This window comes from Phyllostomus hastatus, unplaced genomic scaffold, assembly GCF_019186645.2.
Source record: "Phyllostomus hastatus isolate PE091 unplaced genomic scaffold, TTU_PhHast_1.1 phas_scaffold_555, whole genome shotgun sequence".
NCBI classification, from domain to species: Eukaryota; Metazoa; Chordata; class Mammalia; order Chiroptera; family Phyllostomidae; genus Phyllostomus; species Phyllostomus hastatus.
This window is the reverse complement of record NW_025334036.1, coordinates 4,361,583-4,388,507: the sequence shown is the minus strand read 5'-3', so window position 1 is coordinate 4,388,507 and position 26,925 is coordinate 4,361,583. Positions and strand designations below refer to the sequence as shown.

Sequence of the window (26,925 nt, the reverse complement as noted above, 5' to 3'; positions counted from 1 at the left end):
TGAAAAGGGACACTCTCCTCGGAGGTCAGAAGCTTCTTCCCCTGGGAGACGTGACCCTGAAGCTCGGATCCCCAATAAAATAAACACCCGGAACGTCTGGCCCAAGGCCGCCCCTCTGGCCGTGGCCGCGCGCCCGGCTGCAGAGCACGCACGCCAGCAGACTCCGGCCACGGAGGCTCGGGGAGGACAGGGGCCTAGCGGCATAACGCGCCCGTTCACAGGGAGGTCTCGGTCCCCCGCGGCTAACACGCCGGCCGAGAGGAGAAGACGTTCAGTGTGCTATTTGCAGGGGGAGGAGAGAACGTTCAGCACAAAGCAGGGGTGCCCACAACTGATCAATACCGAGGTACGTGTGTATACATCTATACATGTACCTATATACACGTGTCGGGCACTCATTATGTGCTTGGGGAAATGCAGAGGCCCTGGGGCAAGGCCAGGACCCCCGCTCCCCGCCCCTTCCTGGGGGTGCCCCTCAGACGCTCCACCCCTGCCTGCGGGGCCCCACCCAGCCCGCCGCCCTTCCCTTTTCGGAAACCACGTGCCTCCACCAGGCAACTCTCAAGTGACCAAAAGGAGGACTCATCTGAAAATCCTCCCTCGGTTTTCCTCCCAGACACAACCGGCCCGTCCTCCCCGGGTCCAGTAGCACATCTGCTCTGGGGGAACGTCCCCGGTGGGTGCCCACGACGGCCGCCGTCCCCACAGAAGAGTTGGCCAGGCAGCAGGCACCGCCGTGGGTGCGGTCGGTTGGCATTGCCCCCAGTCGCCCCAGGGTGCCTGCCTTTCACCCCAGGGAAGGGGGCCCTCCCACAGAAGCCCAGAGGCTTCAGCCCGGAGCTGGGTGCGGAGAGGAGGCACTGAGTCCCCGAGATTCTGCCCCACAGGCCCAGCCAGAGCCCGTCCACCCTCAGACATGGCGGCTGAGGGAGGGGGGAGGGGAGGGAGGCAGAGACAGCCCTCCCACCCGGGCCATGTGACCGCCCAGGCCATGCGACTGGCAGTGTGTCCCACAGAAAGCTGTGTGACCCTACACGCAGGTGTCCCCCCTTCTCTGGGCCTTTTTCCGAGGAACCCGGAACCTGCGCGGACACAGCGTCTGGTCCGGCCCTGCTCCCCGTCCTGTAACTGCCCCCCACCTGGCACACACACCCACCCGGACCCACAGACAGTCTCAGAAGCGCCGATTCGCACTTCTGAGCAAAATTCCCTATCAGGCACATTCCCATAAGATGCCAAACTTTTCATGAAAAATGAACAAACTTGGGAGTCCCAACCCCTTCCTGATAATCCCTGGTCCTAAGATTCCTTCTGACGGGAGCCTTCAGAGAACATCAAGTCCCAAACCCTCATCTTAAGGGGCAAACGCTGAGGCCCAGAGACGTGGAGGGGCGTGCCCCAGGGCGCACAGCCTCACTGCCGGGACCCTCCCTCGCCGTGGGCCCGCCGCCTCCCCGCCTGCGGCCCAGGACCCAGCTCTGCTCACATGTAGCGCAGGTGGGGGTTCTTGGCGAAGGCTCTGGGCTGGATGCTCCGAAGTCCTGAGTTCTTGATGGTCCTGGGGGAGGGAAAAAGGGGTCAGCGGAGCTGGCCGGGCAGAGGGACACCTGCCCCGGGCTGAGGGTGACAGGGGCCAGGCCAAGGCTGGACCTGCAGCCGCCCCTGCGAGCCGTGCTCATTCCTCCACCATCCACACCGGGGGCGGGGGGGTCCGGTGGCAGGGGGTGGCAGGGGGAGGGCAAGCGAGGGGAGTCTGGGCTCACACCCCATGGGACCTGGGGACAGTTCGGGATGGGGGCGGCCAGTGCGGGTGGCTGTCCTCGCCCAGACAGGCAGGTGCGTGAGAACGGGCTCCCCCTTGGCGCCTCCACCCCCCGACCCCAGGCCCCCCACCGCCACTGAAGTCCCCAGGGGGCATCGGCTGGGAGCTCCACACTCCAGGCAGAGGGTGGGGAGAGAGCACTAGCCCGGAGACCTGGGAGCGGGTCCTGCCCTGAACCCGGACTGCAGGCCCAGGTTCCACGCAAGCCCTCACCTCTCCGGCCCCAGATGAGACGGGGGCGTGAAGGGCTGGCTGCCCCCCCGCAGCCCCTGAGGTTCCCTAAGAGGGCGGTGCCCTCTCTGCGGATAGACACCCCCTCCACCGCCCAGAGGCCCCTCCCGGCACCCACACTCACAGCTTCTGCAGGCCGGTGTAGAGCTCCATGTCCACGGCATTGAGCGTGTGCAGGCCCCGCCAGTTCTCGATGTGTCTGCGGGAGGGAAGGCAGGCGCCGGTCAGCAGGGGGCACCGGCGGGGGTGCGGGCTGGGGGCTGGAACCCTGGACAAGCCCCACGCGGGCCGGGCCTGCACCACGTTGGCAAACACCTCTGAGCCTGCTTCCTCCTCTGCTCGGGGACAGGCACCCCACTGCCGGCCAAGGGATCATCGTGAGGTCCCCCTCCCCCCACCGGGGCAGCACGGACGACCCCCTCGGCTCCAGGGAGACTGGAAACCCAACCCCTGTTGACCTCTGTGACTCTGTCCCCTTCTGTTCCCTCTCCTTTTTTTTTTTTTTTTAGCATTTCCTAAGGACAAGCTCCTTTTCTCAGTTCCTGCCCACAAAGACCATACAAATCGGGCATCTAAAACACGGGTGGGGGAGGGGGCGGTGGCCCTGACTGGTGTGGCTCAGTGGGTTGGGCATCGTCCCGCAAAGCGACAGGTCACAGACTGGATCTCCAGCGGGGCACATACATGCCTGGGTTGTAGGTTCGGTGCCTGGTTGGGGCGCGTACAAAAGGCAACCCGATCGATGTTTCTCTCCTTCTCTTTCTCCCTCCCTTCCCCTCTCTCTCAAAATAGATAAATAAAAATCTTTGTTTAAAAAAAAGGGAGAATGGTTTTGGGTGGAAAAGCCCAGGAGGAATACACCCCCGCCCCCGCCTCGGGGGTCCCCAGGGTCCAGACACTGACGGCCCTGTCGGGCGACCACAGTCCGGCCTGTCCAGAGCCAGGGAGGCCAGGGCTCGATCTGGCAACGCTGGCTCCACAAAGGAGGGGACGACCGAGGGACCAGGGAGGCACCGGGCTGCCGTGGAAAGAAGCTGAGACCGGTACCCAAGGAGCCTGATTCCGGCCTCGTCGCTGAGACGTGGGCGGCCAGTGGCGTCCAGCAGGGGCCCCCACCTCCCCGGCCTCCTGGGTGTCCAGGGGCAAAGGGAAAGGCTCCCCCTGCCCCATCCACGGCCTCCCTCCTCCTCACAAGAAGCCTCTCCTTTTAGGACGCTCTCCCCAGAGACCTCCCGTTTGGGGAGGTTTGCGTCGAGCCAGCCACGTTTATTTATTAAGCCGTAACGAATTCGTCTCCTCGGATGCGTCCACCAAAGACGTAAGTCACCATTAGCCAGAACTTTGCATCAACGAATGCAATCCAGCGCTAACCCACCCAGGGGATGGTTCCAGCCCAAAGCGAAGGGACTAGAAAGTTCTGCAAGCAGGGGTCTGGGTCTGGGTTCTGTGCGTTTGGGCGGGGGCGGGGGAGGGTTGATACTGCAATCCCAAGGAGCTCTAGGTGCCTCTGGGGTCGGGGAGAGAGCCACGGCCGACCGGCCTCCTTGGGTCCGCCCCTCCCACCAGCGGCCCCAGGGTCAAAGCACCCTCTCAGAGAGGAGTGCAGAGGGGTGACCTCTCACCCTGAGACACTCAGGCCAGAGAAGTGGCAGCCACCTTCTCCAGACGTCCCCTCCCTGGCCACCCCCCTACCCACGGCTCTGCCATCTGCCACTGAGTGCAGCCAGAGCCAGAAAGGCCGCAGGATGGCAGGGGCCGGGGGCTCGGGAAGCGCCTCAGAGCCGCACGGTGACAAGGGACGCTGAGAGCCCGTTTTGTTCCACGTTCTCTCGGGGCCCCCGCGGAGCAGCCAGACACACTGGCATCTGCTGGGGACGTGGGCCAGGTGGCCAGCTCGGTATTAACTTCCACGGCCAAAGCCTGTTGTTGGAAGCCTCACGGCCACCAGCAGTCTACTTGGTCCGGCGCCACCAGGGCAGGGACCCTAGCTCCGTGTCAGGGGCAGAGGGAGGCCGGACACAGAACCGCCTGTCAGCCCCTGACCCCGCCCCCCAAACCAGTGCATGCATGTGAACTGCCAGGCAGGCCGCAGGGTCCCCTCCGACGACCATTCCTTCGCCCACGCGGCCCACTCCCAGCAAGCAGCCGGCTGTCCGTCCGTGGTTCGGACAAGTGAGATCACTCCCTTAGCCCACATGAGAACTCCATAGCTGTGACTGGGTCACCGCTCACCCGAACTGCATTCCAACCTTCTCCCCAGTCAGCCCGCAAGCCCCTCCACCCACACAGCGACTCTTCCCAGACACGGGCACTCGGGAGACCCGGCAGGCAGCCAGCCAATGGGCTGCGTGCTGCCAAGGACCCCCTGGGGCCCTGCTTCCTCCCGAGGAACGAACTTCAGCGCGCCTGCCTGTCCATTTCCTGCACCACGTGACGCAGAGACCTGGGCCCTCTGGCCTTGGACAGAAACAGGTGCCGACTCCGGCCCAGAGCCAGGCTGCCAGGATGCACACAGGCCCCCGTCCAGGTTACTTCACCTGCCTGTGCCTCCATGTCCTCATCTGTCCACCAGCGATAACAAAATACCCTCCAAAGTAAGACTGGCGTGAGGCCGGGCAGACGAGGTTACAGTAAGTGCTCAGGGAGGGCCGGCCTGCGGGTCACTCCGAACCCGGCGCCTTGCAGACGCGGAGCTGTCCGCCCTGTTTTCAGGCTGCACGTGGCATCATGGCTTGAGCGGAAGCTGCCGCCGTTTCCCCTGGATCACTAATAAACACTCCGTGTGGCAGAAGGGCGGAGGGGCCAAGAGCTGCCACTCCTGGCCTCCGGGAGAGGCAGAAATCACTAACGGGTGCAGGGGTGCACAGTCGGCGGCCCGGGGCAAGTTTCAAGGGACGCGCGCAGGGCGGGAAGGTGCAGCCTGGCATTGGCGATGGCGCCGGCGGGGCGCCTGCCAAGTCCGCCGGTGACTCACCCCGGGGGTCAGTTGCAGTCCCTCTGCGGGGTGCGCTGTGCCGGGAGGGAGGCCAGCGGGTTACCTAGAAAGGGCAGGCTCGGAAAATGTCAGAACTCGCCGAGCCACAGCGAGAGCAGGGCTGGGGTGCTTTTGTTCGTGCTAAACGGCCGAGTGCGATGGCAAGGCGCCTGCTCCTCGTTTGGTGCTGCTCCAGGTTGTCCAGATTGTCTTCGCCAAACATTTATTTTGTCATTTTGGAAAAAACGATCGATAACAATCATTTTAAAGCAAAGCAAGGCGTCTGAACCCTGCGCTCCGGGGCCAGGCTGGACCAGCCGGTCCCTGCGGAGGCCCCTCGGGAGCACGCCCGCCTGTGAGAGGAGGGACTCAGCGCGGAGCGCTGCCGCAGGGCCTGCCGGGAGCGCTGCGGCGGGAACCGCGAGAGCGCGCACTGGTCCGCCAGCCTGGGTCTCAGGCGGCCTGTGGTGTGGGGCGGGGAGGGGCGGAGAGAAGGCTGAGAGATGGGCCCCAGGCACCCACCTAAGTAAATCACCTACACTTTAGATTTTATTTATTTATTTATTTTAGAGAGAGGGGAAGGAAGAAGAAAACAAGGGAGAGAAACATCAATGTGTGGTTGCCTCTCATGCGCCCCCTACTGGAGACCTGGCCCGCACCCCAGGCATGTGCCCTGCCTGGGAATCCAACCCGCAACCCTTTGGTTCTCAGTCGAGCACTCAATCCACTGAGCCACATCAATCAGGGCAAACCAGCTCCACTTTAGTTTGATGCAGTACTTCTCAGCTGGAGGGGACGTTGCCCCCCAAGGGACATTAAGTGACATTTGGGGACGTTTTTGGTTGTTGCAACAGGGGCAAAGGGAGGGATACCAGCCTCCAGTGGGTGGAGGCCAGGGGTGCGCCTGAACATTTCAAAAATGCACAGGACAGCCCCCGCCCCCACCCCCAACAAAGAATTATCAGCCCAAAGGCCACAGCACCGAGGCCGAAAAACCCTGCATCTACGCCGAAGGCTGCACTAAAGAAAGAGTTCCGTGGCTCAAAACAGCAACAGTTTTGAAAATGACTGCTTTGCAGCGAACCCCGAGGCCCCAGGCCAAAACCAAAACGCTGGCCTCTAGGTCACTGGGTCGGGTGAGTGGAAAAAAATCCAAAGGCAGGACGGCCAGACCCTCTCGAGTCAAGGGCCTCCCCGGAGGGGAAAGGAGGGGCTCTCGCGCCCGCTGGACCACAGCCCTGTCCAGGCGACGCATTCCGGAAGCCACAATGGCCTCTTCTCACCAAGCCCCGGCTGTCGTCCGCAGGCCAAGAGCCTTCTCCCTCGGCTGCACGCCCCCTGCACGCACACAAAGGTGAGGAGCTTCGTCCGGAGGCGCAACCAGTGCCCCGTGCCGGCCCTCGCCCCACTGCCCTACCTCCACCACAGCCTCACGGCTCTGCCAGGGGCTAAGGCGCAACATCCTCCAGAGAGCTGGAGAAGTGAGGCTTAATCCGCGCCACCCCTGAGTTCCGGGCCCCAGCCGGGCCTGGCGGAGGGAAATCCTCAGTGAGGGGGAGGGGAGCCTCCGTGGTCCAAGAACTGGCGGGTGCCCGGGACACACCCAGGTGTGGCGGAGTCCAGGGGGCGCTCACACGCACAGTCTCTCCAGAAGTGGGAGAGAAACTGCCGGAGAGGGAGCCTCCCCCAGCGACGCAGGCCCGCAGCCCCGAGTCCTGGAGCAGCGCTAATAAACCCACACCCCGGGCAGATGCGCCACACCCACTTCGGGGACGGGCTGGGGCGCAGGGAAGCGTTAATTAACATGTCCCTGGGAACTAGAAAGCTCCTTTGTGCTGGGTGAATGCGGCGGGGCCTCTGGGCCCGTCTCCCTCCTCGGGGCTGTCTTGAGCCAGCATGTTAATGAACTGGCAATCTCCGAGCGCCGAAAAATTAGATGGTGCAGACGGTGTGACCCATATTTTAATTAAAAACATGTCATGTGGATATGTTTGAGTTGTTTATAACACCAATATGTAAGTTCTACTCATAGAAAACTCCAGAACACGGAGACATTTAGCCCATTCCAACACTAGGGGATGGCCCAGGAAACGGGCAGAGCACCCTACACTGGACAGAGTCTCCCTTGTCACCTGGGTGCTCGACGGGACCAGGGATCTGCAGGCGGGACAGAGGGGCTCCTTCCCACCTCCCGGAGGGCCTGCGCTGCCTCATTTCCAGCCTCTGCCCCCGGCCCCCACTGCCAGCTTTCTTCAGCAAAGAAGACAGAACGGCACATTTTCTTGATGATCCTGGGGGATTGCGACCAGCCTGCCTGGTCTGCTGAGCTGGGACACGCTCAGGGGTTCTACACCTCCCCCGAATGTGGGTCCCTGCCCTGATGTGACCCCCGAATTCCAACGGTGACGGCACCCATGTTTAGTGGTTTTCTGGCTCTTTCGCTGCTAGTGGGTTGTGGGCCGCCACCCGCCTGAACATCAGCTGGAGGGCCCCTCCCGCTCTCCCAGGCTCAGCGACCAGCCTGCTCTGCAGACCTTGGAGTGGAGGCTACAGGCAGGCACCCCGAGGGGCAGGCTGACCTGAAGAAGACACCAGCTCTGAACTTGGATGCTGGGTGCCGCTGGGCCGGTCACTCAAACCTCTCCAGCCCTCAGGCTGCTCCCAGGAAACCCAGCTGTTGGGAGATGAGCGCAGGCAGTGCCTGCGCCCCCCCGCCCCCTCCGGTCCTGCCCCAGTGCAGGAAGCTACAGATCCCACCACTACTGTGCTGGGAAGTGCGTGTGGAGTGAGAGCGAAGAGACGCAGAACGAGGAACGCGCATGCGCGCGCGCACACACAGGCAGGGCACGGCCCTGGTGGATGTTTCTCATCCGCCCCCTGACTAATGAAGGTCGCCAGATGAGTGGAGCATTCTGGGAGGCACGGTCGGAATTCCCATTTCCCTGGTGGCTCCACTAACACTCGGTCCCATGCTGCCCTTCTCCGAGGGGCGCCCTGGCGGGTGGCGGGTGAAACCGGCGCTTCACATGTGCTTTTGCACACGCGTGTGCTGCCCCTCCGGCATAGAACACAGGAGCTTCCGGTAACAAGGCCGCGAGCAGCCGTCCCTTCTCTCCAGGCTGCGCCCCAGCAGACCTGAGGCTCCCGCACCCGTGTCACCGGTTCTAAGACGGAGACCCCAGCTGAGGAGCGGAGCCGGGTGTCTGGGGAGAGCAGCCTGGAATTGCATTTCCTCAAGACCCCGCTGGCTGCGAGGGCGCGCGCGCATGCGCACAGAATACGCTGCGCATTTGACTTGGAAGCCATGTGGGGCAATGAGGAAATTGATTTGTTATCCAGGCATATTATGTCTAGTGATCCAGACAGGAGCATTAGCTTTCAATTATCTGATATGTTTAGCATTGTAAACACACCGTCTGGAGCAACAGCTCCTTGCAGCTCAGGCACCCAGGCGGCTGGGAAACGCCATGTCGGACCCCCATGGCCAAGTCCCCCAGCTCTCCCTCTCTTCACGGCTGTCAGGAGGGTAGGAGGTGCCCAGGCAGCTGAGCCCGAGGGCCTGGGGGGCCACCCCAGCTGATGACCCCAGCATGCCTGCCCTCGCGCAAGCACACGGCTCTACGAGCAGCTGCACGCAGAGGACCTCGGAGAGCCAGTCCCACCTCTGGGGCCCCGGGGCCGCCGGACAGGAGCACTCAGGTCCTGCGGCGAACAGATAGACCTCGACTGCATCTGTGTCGGCTTCCTGGTCGATGCCAAAGTCCGTGCCAGGGACAGGGAAGGGTGGTGCGCACACCTGTGCTCTTTGGGGGCTGAGGGGCCGGCCGTGTCTCCCCACGGGGACAAGATCAAGGGCACAACCCGCTTGGTTCCCCCATGGACAAAAGACAGAACTTCCAGGAGGGACACTGTATCGGGGACCCGGCCAGTCCCCTGGGGAGTCCAGACTGGCCTGCTCGGCCCCCAGCCTGGGGCAGCACTGTCCTGCCCTCAATGGTCTCTTGGTTCCTCTCCATCTGCCCCCTGCCACCCCCCCTCCCCCCCAGCAGGCACACACAGCAGCCCACCAGGTAGCCACCCCTCTCACCTGCACACAGCCCGCTGAAAACCTCCAACCACTTCCCTTAACACCCAAACCACACGATCTGACCCAAAAATCCTGCATGGATGGGCCACTCGCCGCTCCCGTGTGGCCCTTCTGCCGGCACCTTCCCCTTATTTGCAGGGCCCAGGCCATACTGGCCAGCATCCTGGTCTTTAAACACGCCAGGCTTGTCCCCGACCAGAACTTCCATGACGCACTCCTCGAGGCTCCTTCCGGTCCCCTCAGGTCTCGCTCCAAGGTCACCTTCTCCGAGGAGCCGGCCCTGCCCCCCCCCCGGGAGCACCCCTCCCTGCCCCCTCCAGCTGCGCCCTGGCACCAGCCCCTGCTGGTGTCCTTCACAGCCCTTAATAAGCATCTGTAATTGTCTCATTTGGTGATTTGATTATGTGTGTGTCGTCCGTGTCGCTACACTGGGACTCGGACGCACGGGAACAGGGACCGTGCCTGTCTTGCTCACCACTCGGTCACCTCCCAAACCTCCAACGCGAGCGGCTACCCGGGTTAGGTGTGCACCATGTCCCACACCTGCACGGCATTCCCCCTGCTCCCCCCGAGCCACCGGAGCCCTGGTGGGACCCGACAGACCCCTTGAACGGGGGCTATCAGAGAAGGGACGCGGCCCTGGGCACACTGCCCAATGTCCTGGGGAATCGCTACAGAGCCCAGCAAGGCGGGGAGCCCCGAGGTCTCGGGTCCGCTGCTCACTCACCTGCGGTGTCCGGAGTGGGGATGGGAGCGGGGGTCCCCGCTCAGCAAACGCAGAAGGTGGGGGGGGAGGGGGGGGAGCACGCTCTGATGGCTCTGGGCACATCCTTTCTGTCCTTCCCTCCCACACCCGACTGTGGCCTTCGCCTGACACGGAGTTTGTGCCTCCGGGGCCACACAACCGCTCAGTGACATCTGAGGGAGGGAGGGAGGGGACCCCTAAAGTGATTGGCAGCTCCCCAGGGGGGAGCCTTCCCCTGCCCTCAGCCCCTCGAGCCTTCTCAAGGACTTTTCTCTGCACCCTCCCTCCCTGGCCTCTCGGCACCCCCCGCTTACCACCCCCCCGTGAACACCTTCCAGAACAGCCCGCTCTCACTGGAAGCTGCCTGACGCCGTGTCTTCCTCCGGCCACCAGCACACGCCTCTGCGTCTCTTCGTGGCACACGTTTCCGGGGGAGGCGTCTCCACGCACAGGCCCTCCTCCCCCCGACTCCCCCCAGTCTCTGTCCCCATTCGTCCTCTGTCCCCACCCCTCCCGCGGAACCACATGGTCAAGGTCACCGGCGATTTCCACGGGGGCAAACCCGACGCACTGTTCTCCATCACCGACTTAACCCGTAATCTCGGCAGCGTCCTACCGCGTTCGCTGCTCCCTTTCCCGGAACGTTCTCTTCTCTGTGGATCCCCAACTCTGCTCTCCCCTGGACTTCTCTCTCCTCCCGGGCTGTTCCCTCTCCGTCGCTCTGCTGGTCCTGCGCTCTCTCTGTCTGAACCCCACAGGTGGGGGACCCCAGGGCTCGCCCACGCGCCGGCCCCCGGATGTGCCCCTCTCCCTCAGGTCCCCCTGAGCGCCGGGCTCTTCCCCGGCGTCTCCCCAGGTCCGCCACCAGCCCTTGCTGCCCTCGGAGAGCCATCCTCTCCGACCTTCCTCTAGCAGGGGTGCTTGACGACCCTCTGGCGTCTCTGGGCCACACGTTAAATGCACACACGCTAACAAAAACAGAAACAAACAAACCTCATAATGTTTTGAGTAAACGTGCGATGTTGTGCTGGGCCGCATGCAGCTCATGGGCTGTGGGTGGGGCACCCCCTCCCCCTCCGATAGAGCAATTGTTTTCAAGCCACTGGTGGGTTGTGGCCCCCAGGGGACCCCTGGCAAGGTCTGGGGACATTTGTGGTTGCCGTGACTGGGAGGCGCTCCTGGACACTGGTGGGCAGAGGGCAGAGGTGTTGCTGAATGCCCTGCAGTGCACAGCACAGCCCCCGTCGGACGTAACGGTGCTGGGTTTGAGACTCAGCACCTAGAATTCCCTCCCACGTGCATTTGTCTGTCTGCCTGTCTGTGTGTCCCCGACTGGAACCCCAACTCCAAGCGGGGGCAGGCCGCTGGTCTGTCGGGTTCCCTGTTTCTCCCCAGTGCCCGGCCCCGCTCCTGGTCTGTCGTGGAAAACGTAAGAGAACAGATGAATGAATGCCCGCCGGTGCTTCCACGGAACCCCAGGGCGGCAAGCCAGCCAGGGAAAGGCCGCGGCTCCCCAGGTCTCGATGGGACCAGTGTCTTCTCTGACCACCTGAGAGACTCGAAATACACAAGGCAAGCTGTGCCTGCCTGTGGGGCTGGGATGACGGGACAGATGACATCATCGCAAAACCTCCCACCCCAGCAGACATCTATCTCAGCTCAGAGCCAGGACAGAGGGAGGTCTCGGAGGAAGAGCAGAGACAGCCTGAGGCGGGGAGAGGCATGCTGGCTTTCGCCTCCTCTCCCCACGGGGCCAGGGCAGGAGGGGGCTGCCGGTCCAGGCCAGAGCGGCCGGCCGCCTTGAAAGCGCTCTAACCGCTGCGAACTCCGTGCCCGCCCGAGACCCTCGGGCCCCCCAGGGCCCTGAGAGCGCTACCCTCCGGGCAGCCGGCTCCCTTCGGAGAATATGAAATGGCCAGGCCACCCTTTACCGCATTATAAAGCACTTATCACTTCTTTAATAACTACCTGCCTGGGGGACGTAATTCACTCCGCGTGGAAGTTCCAGAGGCGAACGGTGAGGGAGCATTAAGCGCGAGTGCGCGGCATCGAGACTCACAAGGGCGATACTTCCCCCCATTGAAAGAGTATCTTTCCTTGCCACGACTCCGCCTCAGCGTGAATGCTGGGAAGGTACTCCGGGCTCCGGCCGTTCCCGCGGGTGGAGGGTCACTCCAGGTCACTGGGGAGAGGGGGCGTCCTGGACGTAGCGGGAACTATTACCCCTGGAACTGAGGGTGCCAGAGGGCTCAGGCCAGGTCACCGTCAGAAAGACAAGACCCCATCGGCGGTGGCCGGTGCTGCCTCTGAGCAGCGCACGGGACAGGACCGGGCGGCCGAGCAGGACAGAGAAGGGGCCCCAGGGCGCAGGGGGAAGGCCGGCTCCGGAGGAGCACCGTGGGGAAGGGGGGCTGCGGGGCCCCTCGGGGACACCGGCAGTGGAAGAAGCACCGGCCGGCCCTCAGAGACCGGCTCTCGGGATCCGTAAGGAAGCCAGCCCTGGAATCCCTCAAGGCTCCACGGGATCCACGGAGAGGGGATGGCAAGACGGACTCCCTCGCCCCGTGACGGACACTCGGGGTGTTTCCTCGCCAACTTCTCCTCGCCTCGGCGTGGCCAGCGGCCGCCTGTCCCCGGGCAATAAACGGTCTGCCCCTGCCCCGTGTGCCCACTCTCTCTCGGAAGGCCTCTCTCTAATCATGTGACTTCACTCACTGCCCCCTTGGAGACTGACTCCGTCCCGCAGCCCTGCCCCGGACACCCGACCTCTCCCTGGGCTGCGCGCCCTCCGCCCCAGATGGGCGTTCCCCGGAGCCTGAAGACGACGGAGCAGCTCGCCCCCCCCACCTCCCAAACCCCCCCAAACCACCTCAGCCGCGTCCTTCCGGCTGACTGCCGAGTGGCGGAGCCGGTGAGCAGACGTTGTCGACTTCTGCGCCACGCCAGAGGGTCGGCGAGAGCTAACCGGGTTCTGCGATTAGGGGTCTCAGGTGGAGCAAGGAGACAAGGTTTGTGATTCTTCAGCGGCATCTGCCACGGGCACCGTGTGCATAGCATCCCGATTAAGTGCCGTCTACCAACTGCATCTACCTGAGACCCTTTTTTATCTTCCTATGTTTAGAGAGAGAGAGATTAATCTGTTGTCCCACTGACTGAGGCGTTCACTGGCTGACTCTCGGATGTGCCCTCACCGGAGACTGAGCCCACGACCGTGGCCTATCAGGACGACGCTCTCACCAGCTGAGCTACCAGGCCAGGGCCCCAGAACTTTCTGACACCTCTCTCTCTCTCCCTCTTCCCCCTTATCTCGGATTCGAGTCCTACCAATCCCTCCTCTGGGATATTCCTAAAAACTCCTCTCCTCTCTGCATTTCCACAGCCCCTGCCTGGGGACACAGCGGACTCTCGGCAGACCCTCCAGCTACCAGCCCCCGTGGCCTAACCAGTTCGAGGCTCTACTTTTTCGGCAATGACTTTGAACGTGCCCCTTGCTGGCTCGGGAAGCCCCTGGGGTGAACAAACGACTCTCGGGCCAAACTGAGACTTCTTTAAGGAAGACCTGGAGCCCGCAGGGAACGCCGTAAGTGACCACAGGGGGGAAGGAGCCACAGACCCTTTGGAGACAGAGAAGCGGCTTCTCCTCTGCGCCCCGAGTCCAGCCCACCGCACCGCTGAGATGCCCCCCTGCGGCTCGAGCCCAGACCGACGCCGGCAGGGGGGGAGGGTGCTGGTGGGACCCCTGTGAACGGCTGCTCGGACTCCCAAGCCCACGGCCCCCACACGCCCGCACCCTCACGTCCCCGGAAAGGAGTCCAGCAGCGCCGGGAGTGCGCTCACACCCACAGAGACACCAGCCAGCCACACTTCGTCACCCAGCCTGCCTCCTGCCTTTGAGTGCAGGAGAAACTTGTGGGCTTGGCGTCGGCCGAGCTGGAGCCTCCAGCCCGGCACTGGCGAACGAGCTGGGGGACCTGCCTCAACCTCCACATCTGCGTCCGTACGGGAGGGACAGGGACGCCGACGACACAGAGGCCTCGTGCAGAGGAAGCGGAGCTGCTCACACAAGGCCTGGCACCTTGTCTGCAACGTGTGGGGCTCCACGGAGGTTCCCTGTCCCTCCAGGAAGGAAAGCAGTGTGACCTGATGAGAAATACACTGTATCCACCTGTGGCGTCCACCCCGCCCCCACGCAAGGACCCCCTGGCGTGCTAACCATGTAGCAGCGGCAGCTCCTCTCAAAGCCCCAGATGAGGGCTGGTGGCCAGGGGAGCCAACCGCGTGACTGGAGCATCGGAACTTCCAGCCCCACCTGCCTGGAGATTGAATGAATCTGCAAGGGCCGGTGATTCGATCGAGTGCGCCTACGCAATGCAGCTTGCACCCGCGTCCTCAGAGCCCGGGTGCAGAGGGCGTCCGAGTCCCTGACCACCAGCAGGTGTGGGAGGGTGGCTCCCCTGGAGGGCGTGGAACCTCCAGGTCCCTCCCACACTACGCCTCTCTCCCATCTTCCATTGGCTGCTCCTGGGTCAGCGTATCTGTTTTAGCATAAACTGATAATCTAGTGATAAAAATGGTTTTCCCGAGTTCTGTGGTCTCTTCCAGCACATCGTCAAACCCCAGGAAGGGCTCCAGGGAGCCGCCAATCTGCAGCCGGACAGCCGGACGCCCAGGCGGGGGCTGCGCTTGGGACCCTGAGCCGTAGGCACCTGCAGGCAGGGTGCGGTCCTGTGTGACGACACCCTCAACTGTGGGGTCCGACCCCCTCCGGGCGGACAGGGCCCAAGCCGAGTTGAATTACAGGTCTCCCACTCGGTGCCCCGAGAGAGCTGGAGAACTGGAGGGTTTAGGAGGAAGCCCCCACACAGCTGGCAGCCAGGAGAACCGAGAGCAGGACAGACAGAGAGAAGGGACCATGTTCTCGTCAAGGAGTCACTGCCTTCCTTGTGCAGTGACTGGGGTCAGGAACCGGGGGCTCCAGGGCCGGGAGAGTGAGTGGGCTGCTGGTAGCGGCTGAGGCTGTGCCGTGCACCCCCCCCCCCCACCACTGAAACACAGCCTGCACCGTGCCTGCCTCCGCACCAAGCCCCCGCCTCCGGGGCTCGCTCCTTCCCGCCTCTGCCGAAAGGCTGCCGCTCCGCCTGCCAGCCCCCCGGGTGCCCAGTGAACGCCCGTGGGCCCGACTCCCCATTCGGGGGTTCCGACGAGCTGCGGCTGCCTCCCTCCACCAAGCTGCCCCTGGCCGCCCCACCCAGGGGCGGTCCCCGGGGCAGCGACCCAGCCCCACCCTCCGGTTCCCGGGAAACCGTTTCCGCCCGCGGCTGCTGATGCAGGTGAGTGACTCTGTCGCCTGGGCGCCCCGGCGTCTGCCCCGCCTCCGTCGGGAGGGCGTCGCTTCCGGAACAAAGCCCCCTGCGTGCGGCGCACTCTGGTCGCCCCCGCCCTTGCACCCTTCTTACTGGCAACAAGGCCATCGGCATAACTTGTGTTACAGCGTAATGTTGTCATTGCTCCATCTTATTATTAGTTCCCGTTAGTCCCTTACTGGGCCTAATTTATAAACTAAACTTCATCAGAGGCGTGTGTGTACAGGGAAAAAACATCGTGTATGTATAGCGTTTGGTAACATCCGTGGTTTCGGGCACCCACAGGGGTCTTGGACCACCTCCCCTCTCCTGCGGACAAGGGGGGCCCCTGTACACCAGGGCTGCAAGGGGCAGACCTATTTGCATTCGCCGAGGGCCGGGGTCCCCAGATCAGCATTCCCAAACACCTCTGCTGGCCCTTCCCCGGGGGGCTAGAGCTGCCCCCGCCCTGCGGAGTGAGACCCCTCTGGGTCCTCACTTCCTGCCGTCCGGGTCCTCTGCTAAGGAACGTTACCCCCGTGGAGAGGCAGGGGGCGCTCTTCCTCGCCACCACCTGCTCTCCTGGCCTTGATGGTTTCTTCCCGCCTCCCTCCACCGGCCATCCTCCCCACCCCCCGCCTCATTGGCTCTCGCTCCCGCCAGTCATTCATCTCCTCTCCCGCCTGCTGGCCTGGGCCATCTGAAGTCATAGTTGGCTGCGAGGACACAAGGCCCCATTCTCTCCGGCGGAACCTCGCAGAACCCAGAGAGTGAGTCAGTGTTCCCGAAAGCCGTGGGCACTCGGCGGTCTCCTCTGGACTGTGGTTTGGGGGAGTTCCAGGGCCAAAGGTGCCCGCTTTGGCTGAGAGATTCATTCATGCTCATATTCGGGGTGTGGCCAGCAGGGCCCCAGACGTGTCCCCGGAAGTCCCCGGAGGCCACCTCCCCATCCCCGGCCCAGCCCAGCTCCTCACAGTGACCTGTGTACAGGGGGCTGCCGCCCAGGGGAGCACCCGCGTCTGCAGGGCGCCCACCAACCGCAGGAGACGACTCAGGTCTCCAAGAGGCTGGGTGGGTCCCCCAGGTCCAGCACAGAGAGGACAGACAGACCAAGACAGCCCAGACAGAAGGATGAAGACAGGAGACCAGCATCCTGGACGCCTAGGAAATGAGCATCAAGGGGCGGGCAGGAGAGCACCCTCCGGAGCAGGCACCCCGTGCCCTGCCCCCACCCAGGTCCCTCGGACGAGGTCCGCTTCACGCCGCTGGCCGACCTCCAACTTCTGGTCAGAAGCACGGGTAACAACCTGAGCTTGTGATGGGCACCTGAAGGCAGGTGGGGGGGACAGGTTTTCAGGACCAGGCCCTGGTAGCCACTGTCAGAACTGAGTCGAATCACAGGACGCCCCGCTGGTGTCTGAGAGTTGCTTATTAGGGGTGGGGGGAAGGAGGGGAACCTGACAGGCACTGGAAACTGGGTGCAGCACCCGAAAGAGTGGGCAGTTGCTGGGGAGGTTGTGTCGTCCCCTGGGGGGGGGGCTCCCCAAGCCCCCGCCCCAGGAGGATCCCGCACTGCTCAGGGACACGGTCCACGGTCCGCAGTCCACTGGCTGGGCCAGTCGCACCCACAGAGGTTGCCCTCTCACCCCAGCTCCCCGACGTCCTGCCCACAGCGCACCCCACCCTCCCCGCACCCCTCCGCAAAGGAGCTCCCGCTCCCTCCGAGAGCGGCTGCCCAGAGCACCTGACGAGCGCACCGGGAGGGGACACACAAGCCGTCCTTCTGTGGCAGACTCGGCATTGTCACCCGGCCTGACCCGACCCCAGGGGCTCGGGTGGCACAGCAGCGGGCTGGGGGGCAAGCACCTCCTTCTCCAGAGAAGGGCCCCCCTTCCACGTCCTCTCAGGACCCGGGACCGACGGGAGCAACCACACCCAGCAGAGACCCCCAGCGGAGGGGGGCAGCACAGCCCCCGCCCACACCGCCCTCCCGTCCAGCCCCGGCCCTTCCGGGCCCCCCCTGCCGTCTGCCTCTCCCGCAAATCCCACCTGAGCGCACGCCCGGCCCCCTGCACCCGGTTCTGGCCTCACTCCAGGCTGCGTTTCAAAGTCACAACCCCTGACTGGGGCCGGACAGAGACAACCCTGTTCCCTCTGACCTTGAACAACAGGGAACTTCACGAACCTTCGCAGGCCGGGCTCCAGGAACTTCCCCGAGCTTGGGCCCCAGAAGCAGCAGGCGAGCACGGCTGTGTTGGTCTGCGCCGATGCCAGCCCGCCCGCTCGCTGCCGGGCAGGCAGGTGTGTGTGCCGCAGCCCCACGGCCACAGCAGCCACCCGCGCGCCCGGAACGGGGCTGCTCCTTCCAAACAACCGCTCCCTGCGGCCTCGCAGACACGGGTACTTGGCAGGCCTGGGAGGGCTTCCATCTCCCAAAGACCACCTGCCCCCCGGCCCCCACACCCGGGGACCCGTCGCCTCACCTCACTCCTGCCTGGGCTCAAGCCCCTCAGGGTGCGTGCGCCACAGGGGCTGGGGGAGGGAGGACGAGAGAGGACGCCCTCCTGAAGAGGGGCCCAGCGGTGGGCGAGAGAGGGAGAGAGATGCACAGTGAGGCAGCCGTGTGGTGTTTGTGCGATCTCGAGGAACGCACCGTGGCTCCTCAGGCCCTCTCTCTCTCTCTCTCTCTCTCTCTCACACACACACACACACACACACACACACACACACGGCGGAGGAAATGCAGATTCCACCCCTTGGCCGGGGGCGGGGCCTAAGATTCCGCACCCTTAACACGCTCCCACGTGGTGCAGGGGTCGCTGGCCCGACCGACGCACTTTTGAGCGGCAAGAGCCTGTCTACACAGGATGCTCACTCTGCGCAGAGCAGGCGCCCCAGACACCTTGCTGGGTCGAGTGAGACGGCAAGAGGGGCTGAGCTGAAGGGCAGGAATCGTCCACAAAGACCACGCAATCGCTCAAAGCGGCCACACTAGACCAGCGGTCCGCAGCTCCGGCTGCATGTGAAAATCACCAAGTTCGCCTTTTTAAAAACGCCAGAGCCCGGGCCCCCCCTCAGGGGTTCCAGACCTCCTGGGCCACCGCGGCAGGGCCTGGACATCTGTCCTCTGTGACGGCGTCCCGGGGGTCCCGCGAGGCAGCCGGGTTAGAGCACCGCCGAAGCCGGCAGAGCGTGCGGGTCCTGCTTCATGCCAGACGCTGAGTGAGGCCCCGCCCTGCCCAGGGTGAACCCGCCCACGGCTGCGGGAGTTGGTCCCGGTGGACTGAGGCACGTTTATTACATAAACTGTTCTAGGGACACAGAGAAAGAGGCAGGTGGTCCAGCCTCAGGAAAACGGGGCGGGCAGTGGGGGGAGGACAGAGATGAAGAGGAGGGGGCCTTCCGGCCTTCACGGATGGACAGGGGCATCCAGGCAGACGCGGGAGACAGCTGCCCTGAGCCTCTCTCGTTTCCTGTTACCACTGACACAGGGAGGCGGGCTGTGGCCAGGGGTCCTGGGGCCCTGGATCGTGGGTCCCCTGCCGACTGCTGCCAGAGGTACGGGAGAAAGGTGTGCACACAGAGACCAGGGTCAGCCCAGACTCGGGCTCCCCGCTGCTGGCCGCGGCTCTCCGTACAGCCACACGAGAGCAGCCAGGGTCCCGTTGGGGAACATGGAGCCCACACAGTATACTCGCCCCAGGAAATCGGACGGGCGAACTCGTGATCGGCTGGCTGGAAGGCCCGAAAACCCAAGCAGCGCACCCACACCTCGACCCAGAGAATGGCAACAGCAGGAAGCCCTGGGCTAAAGGGAGGAAGGGGGACAGGGGTGTCACGAGGAAGCGCAGGGTCAGAGCCGGCCGGCGGGAGCTGGTGACAGCGGGGACTCCGCTGTGGGAGCTGGGACCGCTGAGCTGCCAGCCTGTGCTGCAAAGGTGAAGCCCAGAGAGGGGCTGGGGAACCTGCTTTCTCCCATCCCCCTGCCTGCCAGGCTCAGCCAGGGGGCTGCCCACTGGCCACACCCAGCTGGAAACCAGGGGGCAGAGGAGCCTGGGAGATGTAGTTTTCGGGGGCCGCGCCCTGAAGGGCAGGGAATGGATCCGTGAACCTGAGCGCCTGCGAGGGAACGACAGACCCACGCTGGCCTGCCGGCACCGGCAGGGTGAGCGCGGTCCTCGTCCGCTCCCCTTCACGTCACGCTGGCTCTCGGCTGCCCAGCAAGGTCCCCGCAGGCTCTGGGGAGGCCGCCTCTGGCCGCAGACACCCCGGCCGCTTGTCTCCCTCCCCAACCGGGGCTACGCCAACAGCACCACCTCCTCTGTGCACAGCGACGTGCAGATGTTCGGGGAGAGGGAAGGAAAAGGAGTGGGAGGGGGCCACCCGCAGGAAGGGGGCGCTCTTTCCTTCGAGCTGCGGGGGCGCCGCCCAGGTGAGGAGGACAGGGGCAATTCGAGGGGGCAGGGGGCTGGTTCCCAAGCAGGGAAGAAGGGCCAGCTCTGTCTCCTTCGTGGGGTCCCCCACGTGGGGGAGATGCTGCAAATGCAGCCGAACCCGGCCCCAGCCCCAGGGTTGGAATGGGGCCCCCGCAGAGTGGTCTGCGTCTCTGGTGCCTGCTCCCCTGTGATCCCCGAGTTTGTTTCTTGGCTTTGCACCGTGACGGTTTGGAACAGGACAAACTGGCCCGGGAGAAAGCTGGGACGCAGCGGCCACCCCACTGGGCAGCACCCCCGAGAACACCGCTGCCGGGTCCCGCTCGGGCCCAGGGGGTTGCGGAAGCCCCGACTCCAGCCCCGACCACATCTGGTGTCTGGGGTCACTTACAAATACCTCCGCGTTCATCTCCATGGAGCTCATGCAGAAAGCCCCGCCCACCCTCACAACGGCCAATACCATTCTGTGTTTGCAAATGGACTGTGCCGCGTGGCCAATGAGGACGCCCACTACTTGCCTATGACCGAGGAGACGGCACCTGGGACCCGGACCACCTCCGAGGAATGGCAGGTGTGCGAGGGACACGCGGAGCTGTGTGAGGGGGGAGACACCCCTCCTGCCCCCCCGGGGGGCTCAGAGGTCCCATCCAGATCCCCGACACCTCCCTGTTATTCAAGTGGATTTGTATGTTCCCCTCATTCTTTAAGTTTTCAATGCAAGATTTTCTCTTAAAGAGAGAGAATTCACACGACACAAAATGAACCTTGAGAGTGTCCCACGTGTGTCATTCAGCACGCTTCTATCTGCCTCCAACTCGTTCTCATCCGCCCCAAGAGAAATCCACACCAGTCACCACTGACCGCCTGCCTTCCTTCCCTCTGTCCAGGCCGGGTGGCCACCGACCCTCCTCCCTCCGTGGATTTACCTAATTTCATGTGCACAGAATCTCACAGCGTGGGGTGTCTGTGTCTACCTCACTTCACCTGGCACACGGTTTTTAGGTTCGTCCACGGTGTGTCAGAGAGTCCTTCTTCTCACGGCTGAATCATACTCCATCGGAGACGGACCACGTTCTGTCCGTCCATCCCGCAGTCGATGGACATTGGGGTCATCTCCGCCTTCCGACTGCTTTAAACAGTGCTGCTACAAACATTCACTGTGAGTTTTTGTTGGAATACCTATTTCCAAATTTGGGGGTAAATAACCCAGACTTCCACCCATGTTGAAAGGATCTGGGAGAACATGTAATGTAGACAGAAAGGGCAACATTGGACATGGACGTTATCCAGATTCTTAGTGGGACTATCTGTGCACAGGAACCCAAGGCCAACCAGTTCCCACCTTGGGCAATGAACTTTGCTGTGGGCTTCCCGGCAGCCAGGGTGAAAAGGAAACAAATTGTGTCCTTTGTAGATGCTAAACATTAAATCCAGAAAGGCACCCACCCCAGGAGTCCTTCCATAAAGGACTGTATGTGGCATCATGGAAAACACACCCTACCTATTTCTGCGAGAGACAAAGATTCTTCAAATGAGCAGCTTCCTGTTTCTCTTTTTCATCGGCTCCGTCTGTATGGGCCGTGAACACATTTAAACTGCAACTCAGTCAAGTCCGTCGTGTAAGACACAGCTGACAGTGTGCGGCCCCCACATGCTGCTTTCTAGGTGCTCAATCTAATGCGCGAACCAAACATGGACGGAACCCAAGGAAGGAGCAGAGGACGTGTCCCCAGCACGTCTCCCACAGTCCGTGCTTTCGGCACGTCCGTGGCCCCTCCTCCTGGAAGCAGCCGCAGCTAGAGCGGCGGCCCCTCTGCGCCACAACACCGTAAAGCGGGAAACGACACCAGGGGGCAGCGAGGCAGAAAACGGGCCTGGCAGGGACACCCTGCATCTCTCCCAGGGGAGGTGCGGCCTCCTGCCTGCCGGGCGACCCCTGCCTGACCTGGACCGGCCCCCTCGTCCCCCTTTGCAGCCGGCCGGGCAGAGCCCCGCCCTCCGCTGGGTGGTGAGCTCCTCCAGGGCGGGGCCCATGGGCCCCCTCTTCCCGCCTGGAGCCCAGTGGCCAGCACGGGTGCTCTGCAAGGTGGTGGGAACACGCGGCCTCCCGAGTCCTCCCTCTTCTGGGTCCTCCTCCTCCTCCTCCTCCTCCTCCCCAGTCCTGGGCCCAGTCTCCTCCCACGCCTGGTACGTCGGCTCAGGGAGCAACCCCAGAGCTGGGTGAGGGCAGTCTGTCAGAGGGGAGGTACCCCAGTTTGATTCCCTGACAAGCCCAACTCCAAACCCTGGGGGCCGCCGGGGAGGAAGAGCAGCTGTCACCCAGAGCACCGCTCCCAGAGGCCACCGGGGGTCCCAGGGCACGTCCCAGCCCAAGGCGAGCACAGCTGTGCTGCAAGGAACCGTTTCTAACCCCACCTGACCCCCAGAGCAAGTCCTGGGACGCACTGCCCCGGAAAACTGCCCGCAGGGATGAGCAGCCTCCTCCGCGGCCTGGGTCCGAACCCCGCCTCTGCGGCGTCCTAGCTCCTCGGGCCCCGGTGACGCTGGGGGGCAGAGCCCTGAGCATGGTCTCCGCCCCCCCCGACGGGGCCGCGGGACTGCGGACAGCCCGGCCCGAGGACGCGAGGCGGCTCTTGCTGAGCAGCTGCCACAGAGGGCACGCGGTCAGCGGCATCACAAGGGCGGTCGTCCTGGGTTTTCACTGCTGCGCTGGCAACCAGGGCCCCCACGGGCCTCCTCGCAGCCCCCCACCCACCCACGCGGGCCTGACCTCACACTAACCCTGTGGGAGGAGGGGCTTCCTCCTCCGGCCTGAGAGCTGCTGTGTGTGAGCCCAGCCGGCGCCCGACCCAGGCCTCCCTCCATCCCCGTGGCAAGACCTCCAGCACCAAGGAGGGCAGGAGGTCACCCCACTGGCGGCTCTCACAGCACAGCCTGGACGACAGGTGCTATAGCGACGGCCCTAGCAACGGCGACGGGAGCCCACCTTTTGGACACAGACCGACGGGAAATGTGTGAACAACCACCAAGCACGTGTGGAGGGCCAGCAGCACACACGTGTGCAGGACCCCACTGCCTGGGCCCAGAGGGAAGCCCACCGGCCGGCCAACCTCCCCTCTCGACCTCACAGCAAAGCCCCCCAGAGGGAAAGGGGCAGAGAGGTTGGCGGTCCTCGTGACCGGCAGCACTGTAAGCTCGAGCCACAAGGGCCAGCTGTAGGGCTGTCAGGACACAGCTGTGCCATGCGCTCAAAAACTGATGGCTCCCTGTCCACCACGGGCAGGACCCAGAGGAGAAGCCATGTCCTGCTGCCGTGGGTGGGGGGGGGGACCCCAGAGGCCCCCACCTCGGGGCTGGGCCCGCAGGGCAGGACATGGGAACCCAGCCCAGGTCCAGAAGGTCCTGCCCTGGGCCTGACTCCGGAAGAAGCCGGGACAAGGCCGGCCGAGCCCGGCCTGCACCAGCCCAGCCGCGGAAGGATGTTCCCGTCGACAGGGCAGTTTGCTCCGGCGGCAGCTGATGCGGCCTGTCCGGGGCTCCGGGGCTGCTGACGGCCGAGATGAAGAGAAGAACTGGACGGCGGTGACGGACGCGCCCTGAGCACCGAGCACGTCACCGCCCCGGGGTGGCCGCACTGTCCACATCCTCCGAGATGGGCAGCCCCCCCTGCAACCCTCCGCTGCCCGCACACCGACGCCAAGGAGCCCCAATCGACTGCCCCCGGGAGCTCTCACCGGGAACCTGGGCCAAACCCCAAGGCCCCACCGGCTCCCCCACTACCAGCCCCACCTAAAATGCCACCAGCATGCTTGGAGGACAAAGGGGGGCTTTTGCCCCCCGCAGGAAAGCCCCCAGGACATCTGGCCGAGGTGGAGCAGGCTGGGGTCTAAGAGACCGTGCAGACAGAAGAACAGCATGCAGTAAAAGTTACAGTAAAACAAATGAGACAAAAGACGAGAGAAAGGACGCCAGCCGCGGAGAGGACCGTGAGCTCGGCCGTCCGGGGCCACGCGCCGAGACACTGGCTGCACAAGTGTCCCGAGCCCAACGCGCAGCGTGAGCATTTGGGGAGCTGAGCCAGCTGGAGGCGGGGAGAGGCCACGAGAAAAGACACAAATAAAACCCCAGTCTGTCCTACCCACAGGGACAGCGGGGACCTCAAAGGCCACCAAGCCGGAGACCGGTGGGCCAGGTCCCAAAGGTTCCTGTGGGAGGGAAAAGACCACAGATGTGCAGGGACAGATGTGCAGGTTCAAAGCCAGGCTCTGCTACTTCGTAGCTGTGTGGCGCTGGGCGAGTCAACCGGCTCTTCTGGGCCTGGGATCTGAGCAGTGGGGAGAGCCAGGCATGGGCTCTGAGTTACTGAGGACAACAACGTAACCATTTTACCCTTATAACCCCGCGGTGCTCCTGGGAAGCCTTGGCTGGAGGAAGGCCCCTCTCCAGCCAGTCCCAGGACCACCCCCCATCTCTCGGACCACCCATCTCTAGCGCCTGGCCACACATGCAGCGGCCGGCGCCCTCCCAGCTGGAGCAGGCACGTCTTAAAGTCACCGCCCGCAGGCCAGGGGAGCCGGGCCAGGCTCCCCGTCCCCGCCCCACAGTCTGGAAACGACACGTGTGTAGGAAGGGGTCCAGAGACCGGCGGGTCCGGGGAGCCGAGTCCCAGGCACACACCTGAAAGCCCTGGGGTACTTGCACACTGGCCTCGGTCCCCAGGCCAGACCCCGGGACGGGACGGGGCCCAGCCCTCCGTCCGCACTTCCAACAAGCTCTGCTGCGGGCTCTGGTGCACAGCCAGGGTGGGGGACCGCGTCCAACCCTTTCCTTATGCAAACGAGGAAACTCTGTTGCGGATGGACTTGAGGCTGATTAATTTCAGGGGCTCTTTTCCTGGTTGCAAAGTAACACGGGCTCCTTGTGGGGGGGTTGGGAAGGATGAAAAGATCCCAAGAACAGGAACCTCGCTCCTCACGATGCCTCAAAGAGATAGCCACCCTCGGTGTTGAGAACCTTGCCGCCTCCGTCTTCATCCCGGGCGGAGGGCTGGGGACGTGCAGCTTCAGCCCTCGCTTTCCTCCCCTTATATTTTATCTTAAGTGTTTCAAGCTGTCATTACGAATTCATAAGGGAAAATCAATAAAGATGAAAAAGCAGGGAGATTTTAAACACAGCAAACATACGAGGCAAAGGGCTAGCAGATTTCTCGGGCAGGGCCAGGACCCAGCTGGCCCGGTCCTGGCGTCCCCCGAGCCGGGCGCTGCCGGCCGAAGTAGGCCCAAGCCGGCACCCCCCCACCCCGGGGGGTGGGGGTGGGGGAAGGGGAAGGCGGGGTCTTGTTTGGCGGCGGCGAAGACGACGGGCAACCCCAGGAGCCAGATCGCAAACAAACAGAAACTAATGACACAGCTGTCGAGGCCGATTAGGCGGCACAATAGAAAAATTACAGGGCTCTGTGGTCCCAACGATATGAGATTAACTTATCAATACAGCTTACGTGTCACTGGCGCGATAACAGCCTGACTCGGGGCTGGACACAGGCCTTCTCTGCACTGACCCCCCCACCCCCTCCGGGAGCCACAGCAAACTCTCCGCCACGGCGCAGGGGCCGGACAGCGAGGGTCTCGGCCCAGGCACCGGGGCCGTCGGCAGGGACCCGGGGTCTGAACCCAGAGACCCTGCGCCACGGGCACGGGTGTGGCTCCCAGAGCCCACACAAACCCACGCACGAACCCACGAGTCCCTCCTCCCCCCCGTGCGGCCGGGCCCTGGGTCATCCCCACTCAGCAGCCGGCGGGCGCCGACACCGGGGTTCCGGCTCCGGCGGGCCGCACAGCCCGGGCCCCGACCCGGGGCACTGCCTCTCGACACCGCATTTTACTTGCCATCCTCCCAGCAAACGTCCTGGGGCTCCCACCTCCGGGTGGGGAAACCGCGGCAGGCACGCGGAGCTCCTAGGCCCGCCCGGGGTGTCCTGGCCGTCAAGGTATCAGGCCGCACCGTATAACGCTGCCACGGCCATGAGCCAAACATGGCTGAAAACCGGCACCTTAACAACAGGGGCCGACCGGCTCCTGGAGGCAGGGCCAGAAGCTGAAACCAGAGTGCCCGCTTCCAGAGAGCCCAGTGCCAGGTGAGCACACCTGCAACCTTCCCAGCCGCTCTCGGAAGCGCGGTGACGAACGAACAGCAGACAGGAAACTGAGGCCCGGGGAGACGCAAGGATCGCTGTGGGGCCCACGGAGTCCGCTGGGGGTGTGGACTGCCCGGCACCCCGCGCTGGGCGCCCCTCGGGCTCAGAGCAGGCAGCGGGGTGGGGAGGGAGGGCGGGAGGTGGGCGGCGCTGGGAGGCGGCCGGGCCTCGGCAGAAGGCAGATGTCAGCCGCTCCAGCTGGGGCCCCCCAGCACGGGGCCCCCGAGCGAGCAGTGACCTTCCCGGCATCAGCAGAGTGGACCGTCCCTGACCAGCTGGCCGGGGAAGAGCATCACACTCCTCCGGCCAGCCGGGAGGATGCGGGCCCGGGTCACCGAGGGCGGGCGGCAGGGGTGGGGGTGGCAGCCGGCCTCTGCAGCTGTGCTCTGCCGCCTCGCGGCTCCCTGCATCCCCGAAGCCCTCCCCGGCCCGGGTGCTCGGGGCAGGGGGCCAGCTGGCAGGCGAGGGCCGCGCCAGGGACAAGAGGGCAAAGGCCGGGCAGCAAAGGCGGGCGGTGCCCGGGGCAAGGAGACAGCCATGACATATGTGGGGCAGCATCACCCCGGGACCAGAATCCCACCGTCCTGAGTCTCTGCTTGCTTCTTCCCGTGTGGGGCCGGCGTAATCACAGTCCTGAGCTCCTCGGGCCCAGGGAGGGTCAAAGGCCACAGTGCGCAGGAAGAGCTCAGCCCATGGGGGTCGTCACGGTTCTTAGTCGGGTGGGGGGAGGAGGCAGAGGCATGGCCCAGGGGGAGGGTGGACACAGAGGCGGTGCCCTCGGGCAGGGCACCAAAGGAACTAGTCCTGATGGGTGCACTCTGTCCCCTCCGGGGAGCTGTGGAGCCCGAGGGGCACGGGCAGCACCCCCAGAGCTAGGGGGGCTCCGACCGAGCCCCCCACACAGCAGTCTCAGACGCAGGACCGCAGCCGGGACCCTGGGACCATGCAGGGAGCTGTCAGAAGGACCCGGGGACTGTGGGGCCTGAGTGGGAAGAGGCCCCACGTTCAGATTAGGGTCCCCCCATCCTGCAAGGTGGGGACCGGCCCTGCCCCAGACACCAGAGCTCTGCACCCAGAGCAAGAGGGAGAGCCCAGGGC

General features: G+C 64.1%; 1 protein-coding gene across 4 annotated transcripts in view; it reads right to left on the bottom strand.

The window, feature by feature from the left end:
• NTRK3 (neurotrophic receptor tyrosine kinase 3) overlaps positions 1-26,925 on the bottom strand; it is a 265,673-nt gene that overhangs the window by 215,083 nt on the left and 23,665 nt on the right. For all 4 annotated transcript variants that reach the window (XM_045825072.1, XM_045825073.1, XM_045825075.1 and 1 more), the window contains exons 2-3: positions 2,178-2,252; positions 1,487-1,558 (exon numbers count right to left, since the gene is read on the bottom strand). In XM_045825072.1, the coding sequence (XP_045681028.1) occupies positions 1,487-1,558; positions 2,178-2,252 (147 nt within the window). The remainder of the gene's footprint in view (positions 1-1,486; positions 1,559-2,177; positions 2,253-26,925) is intronic.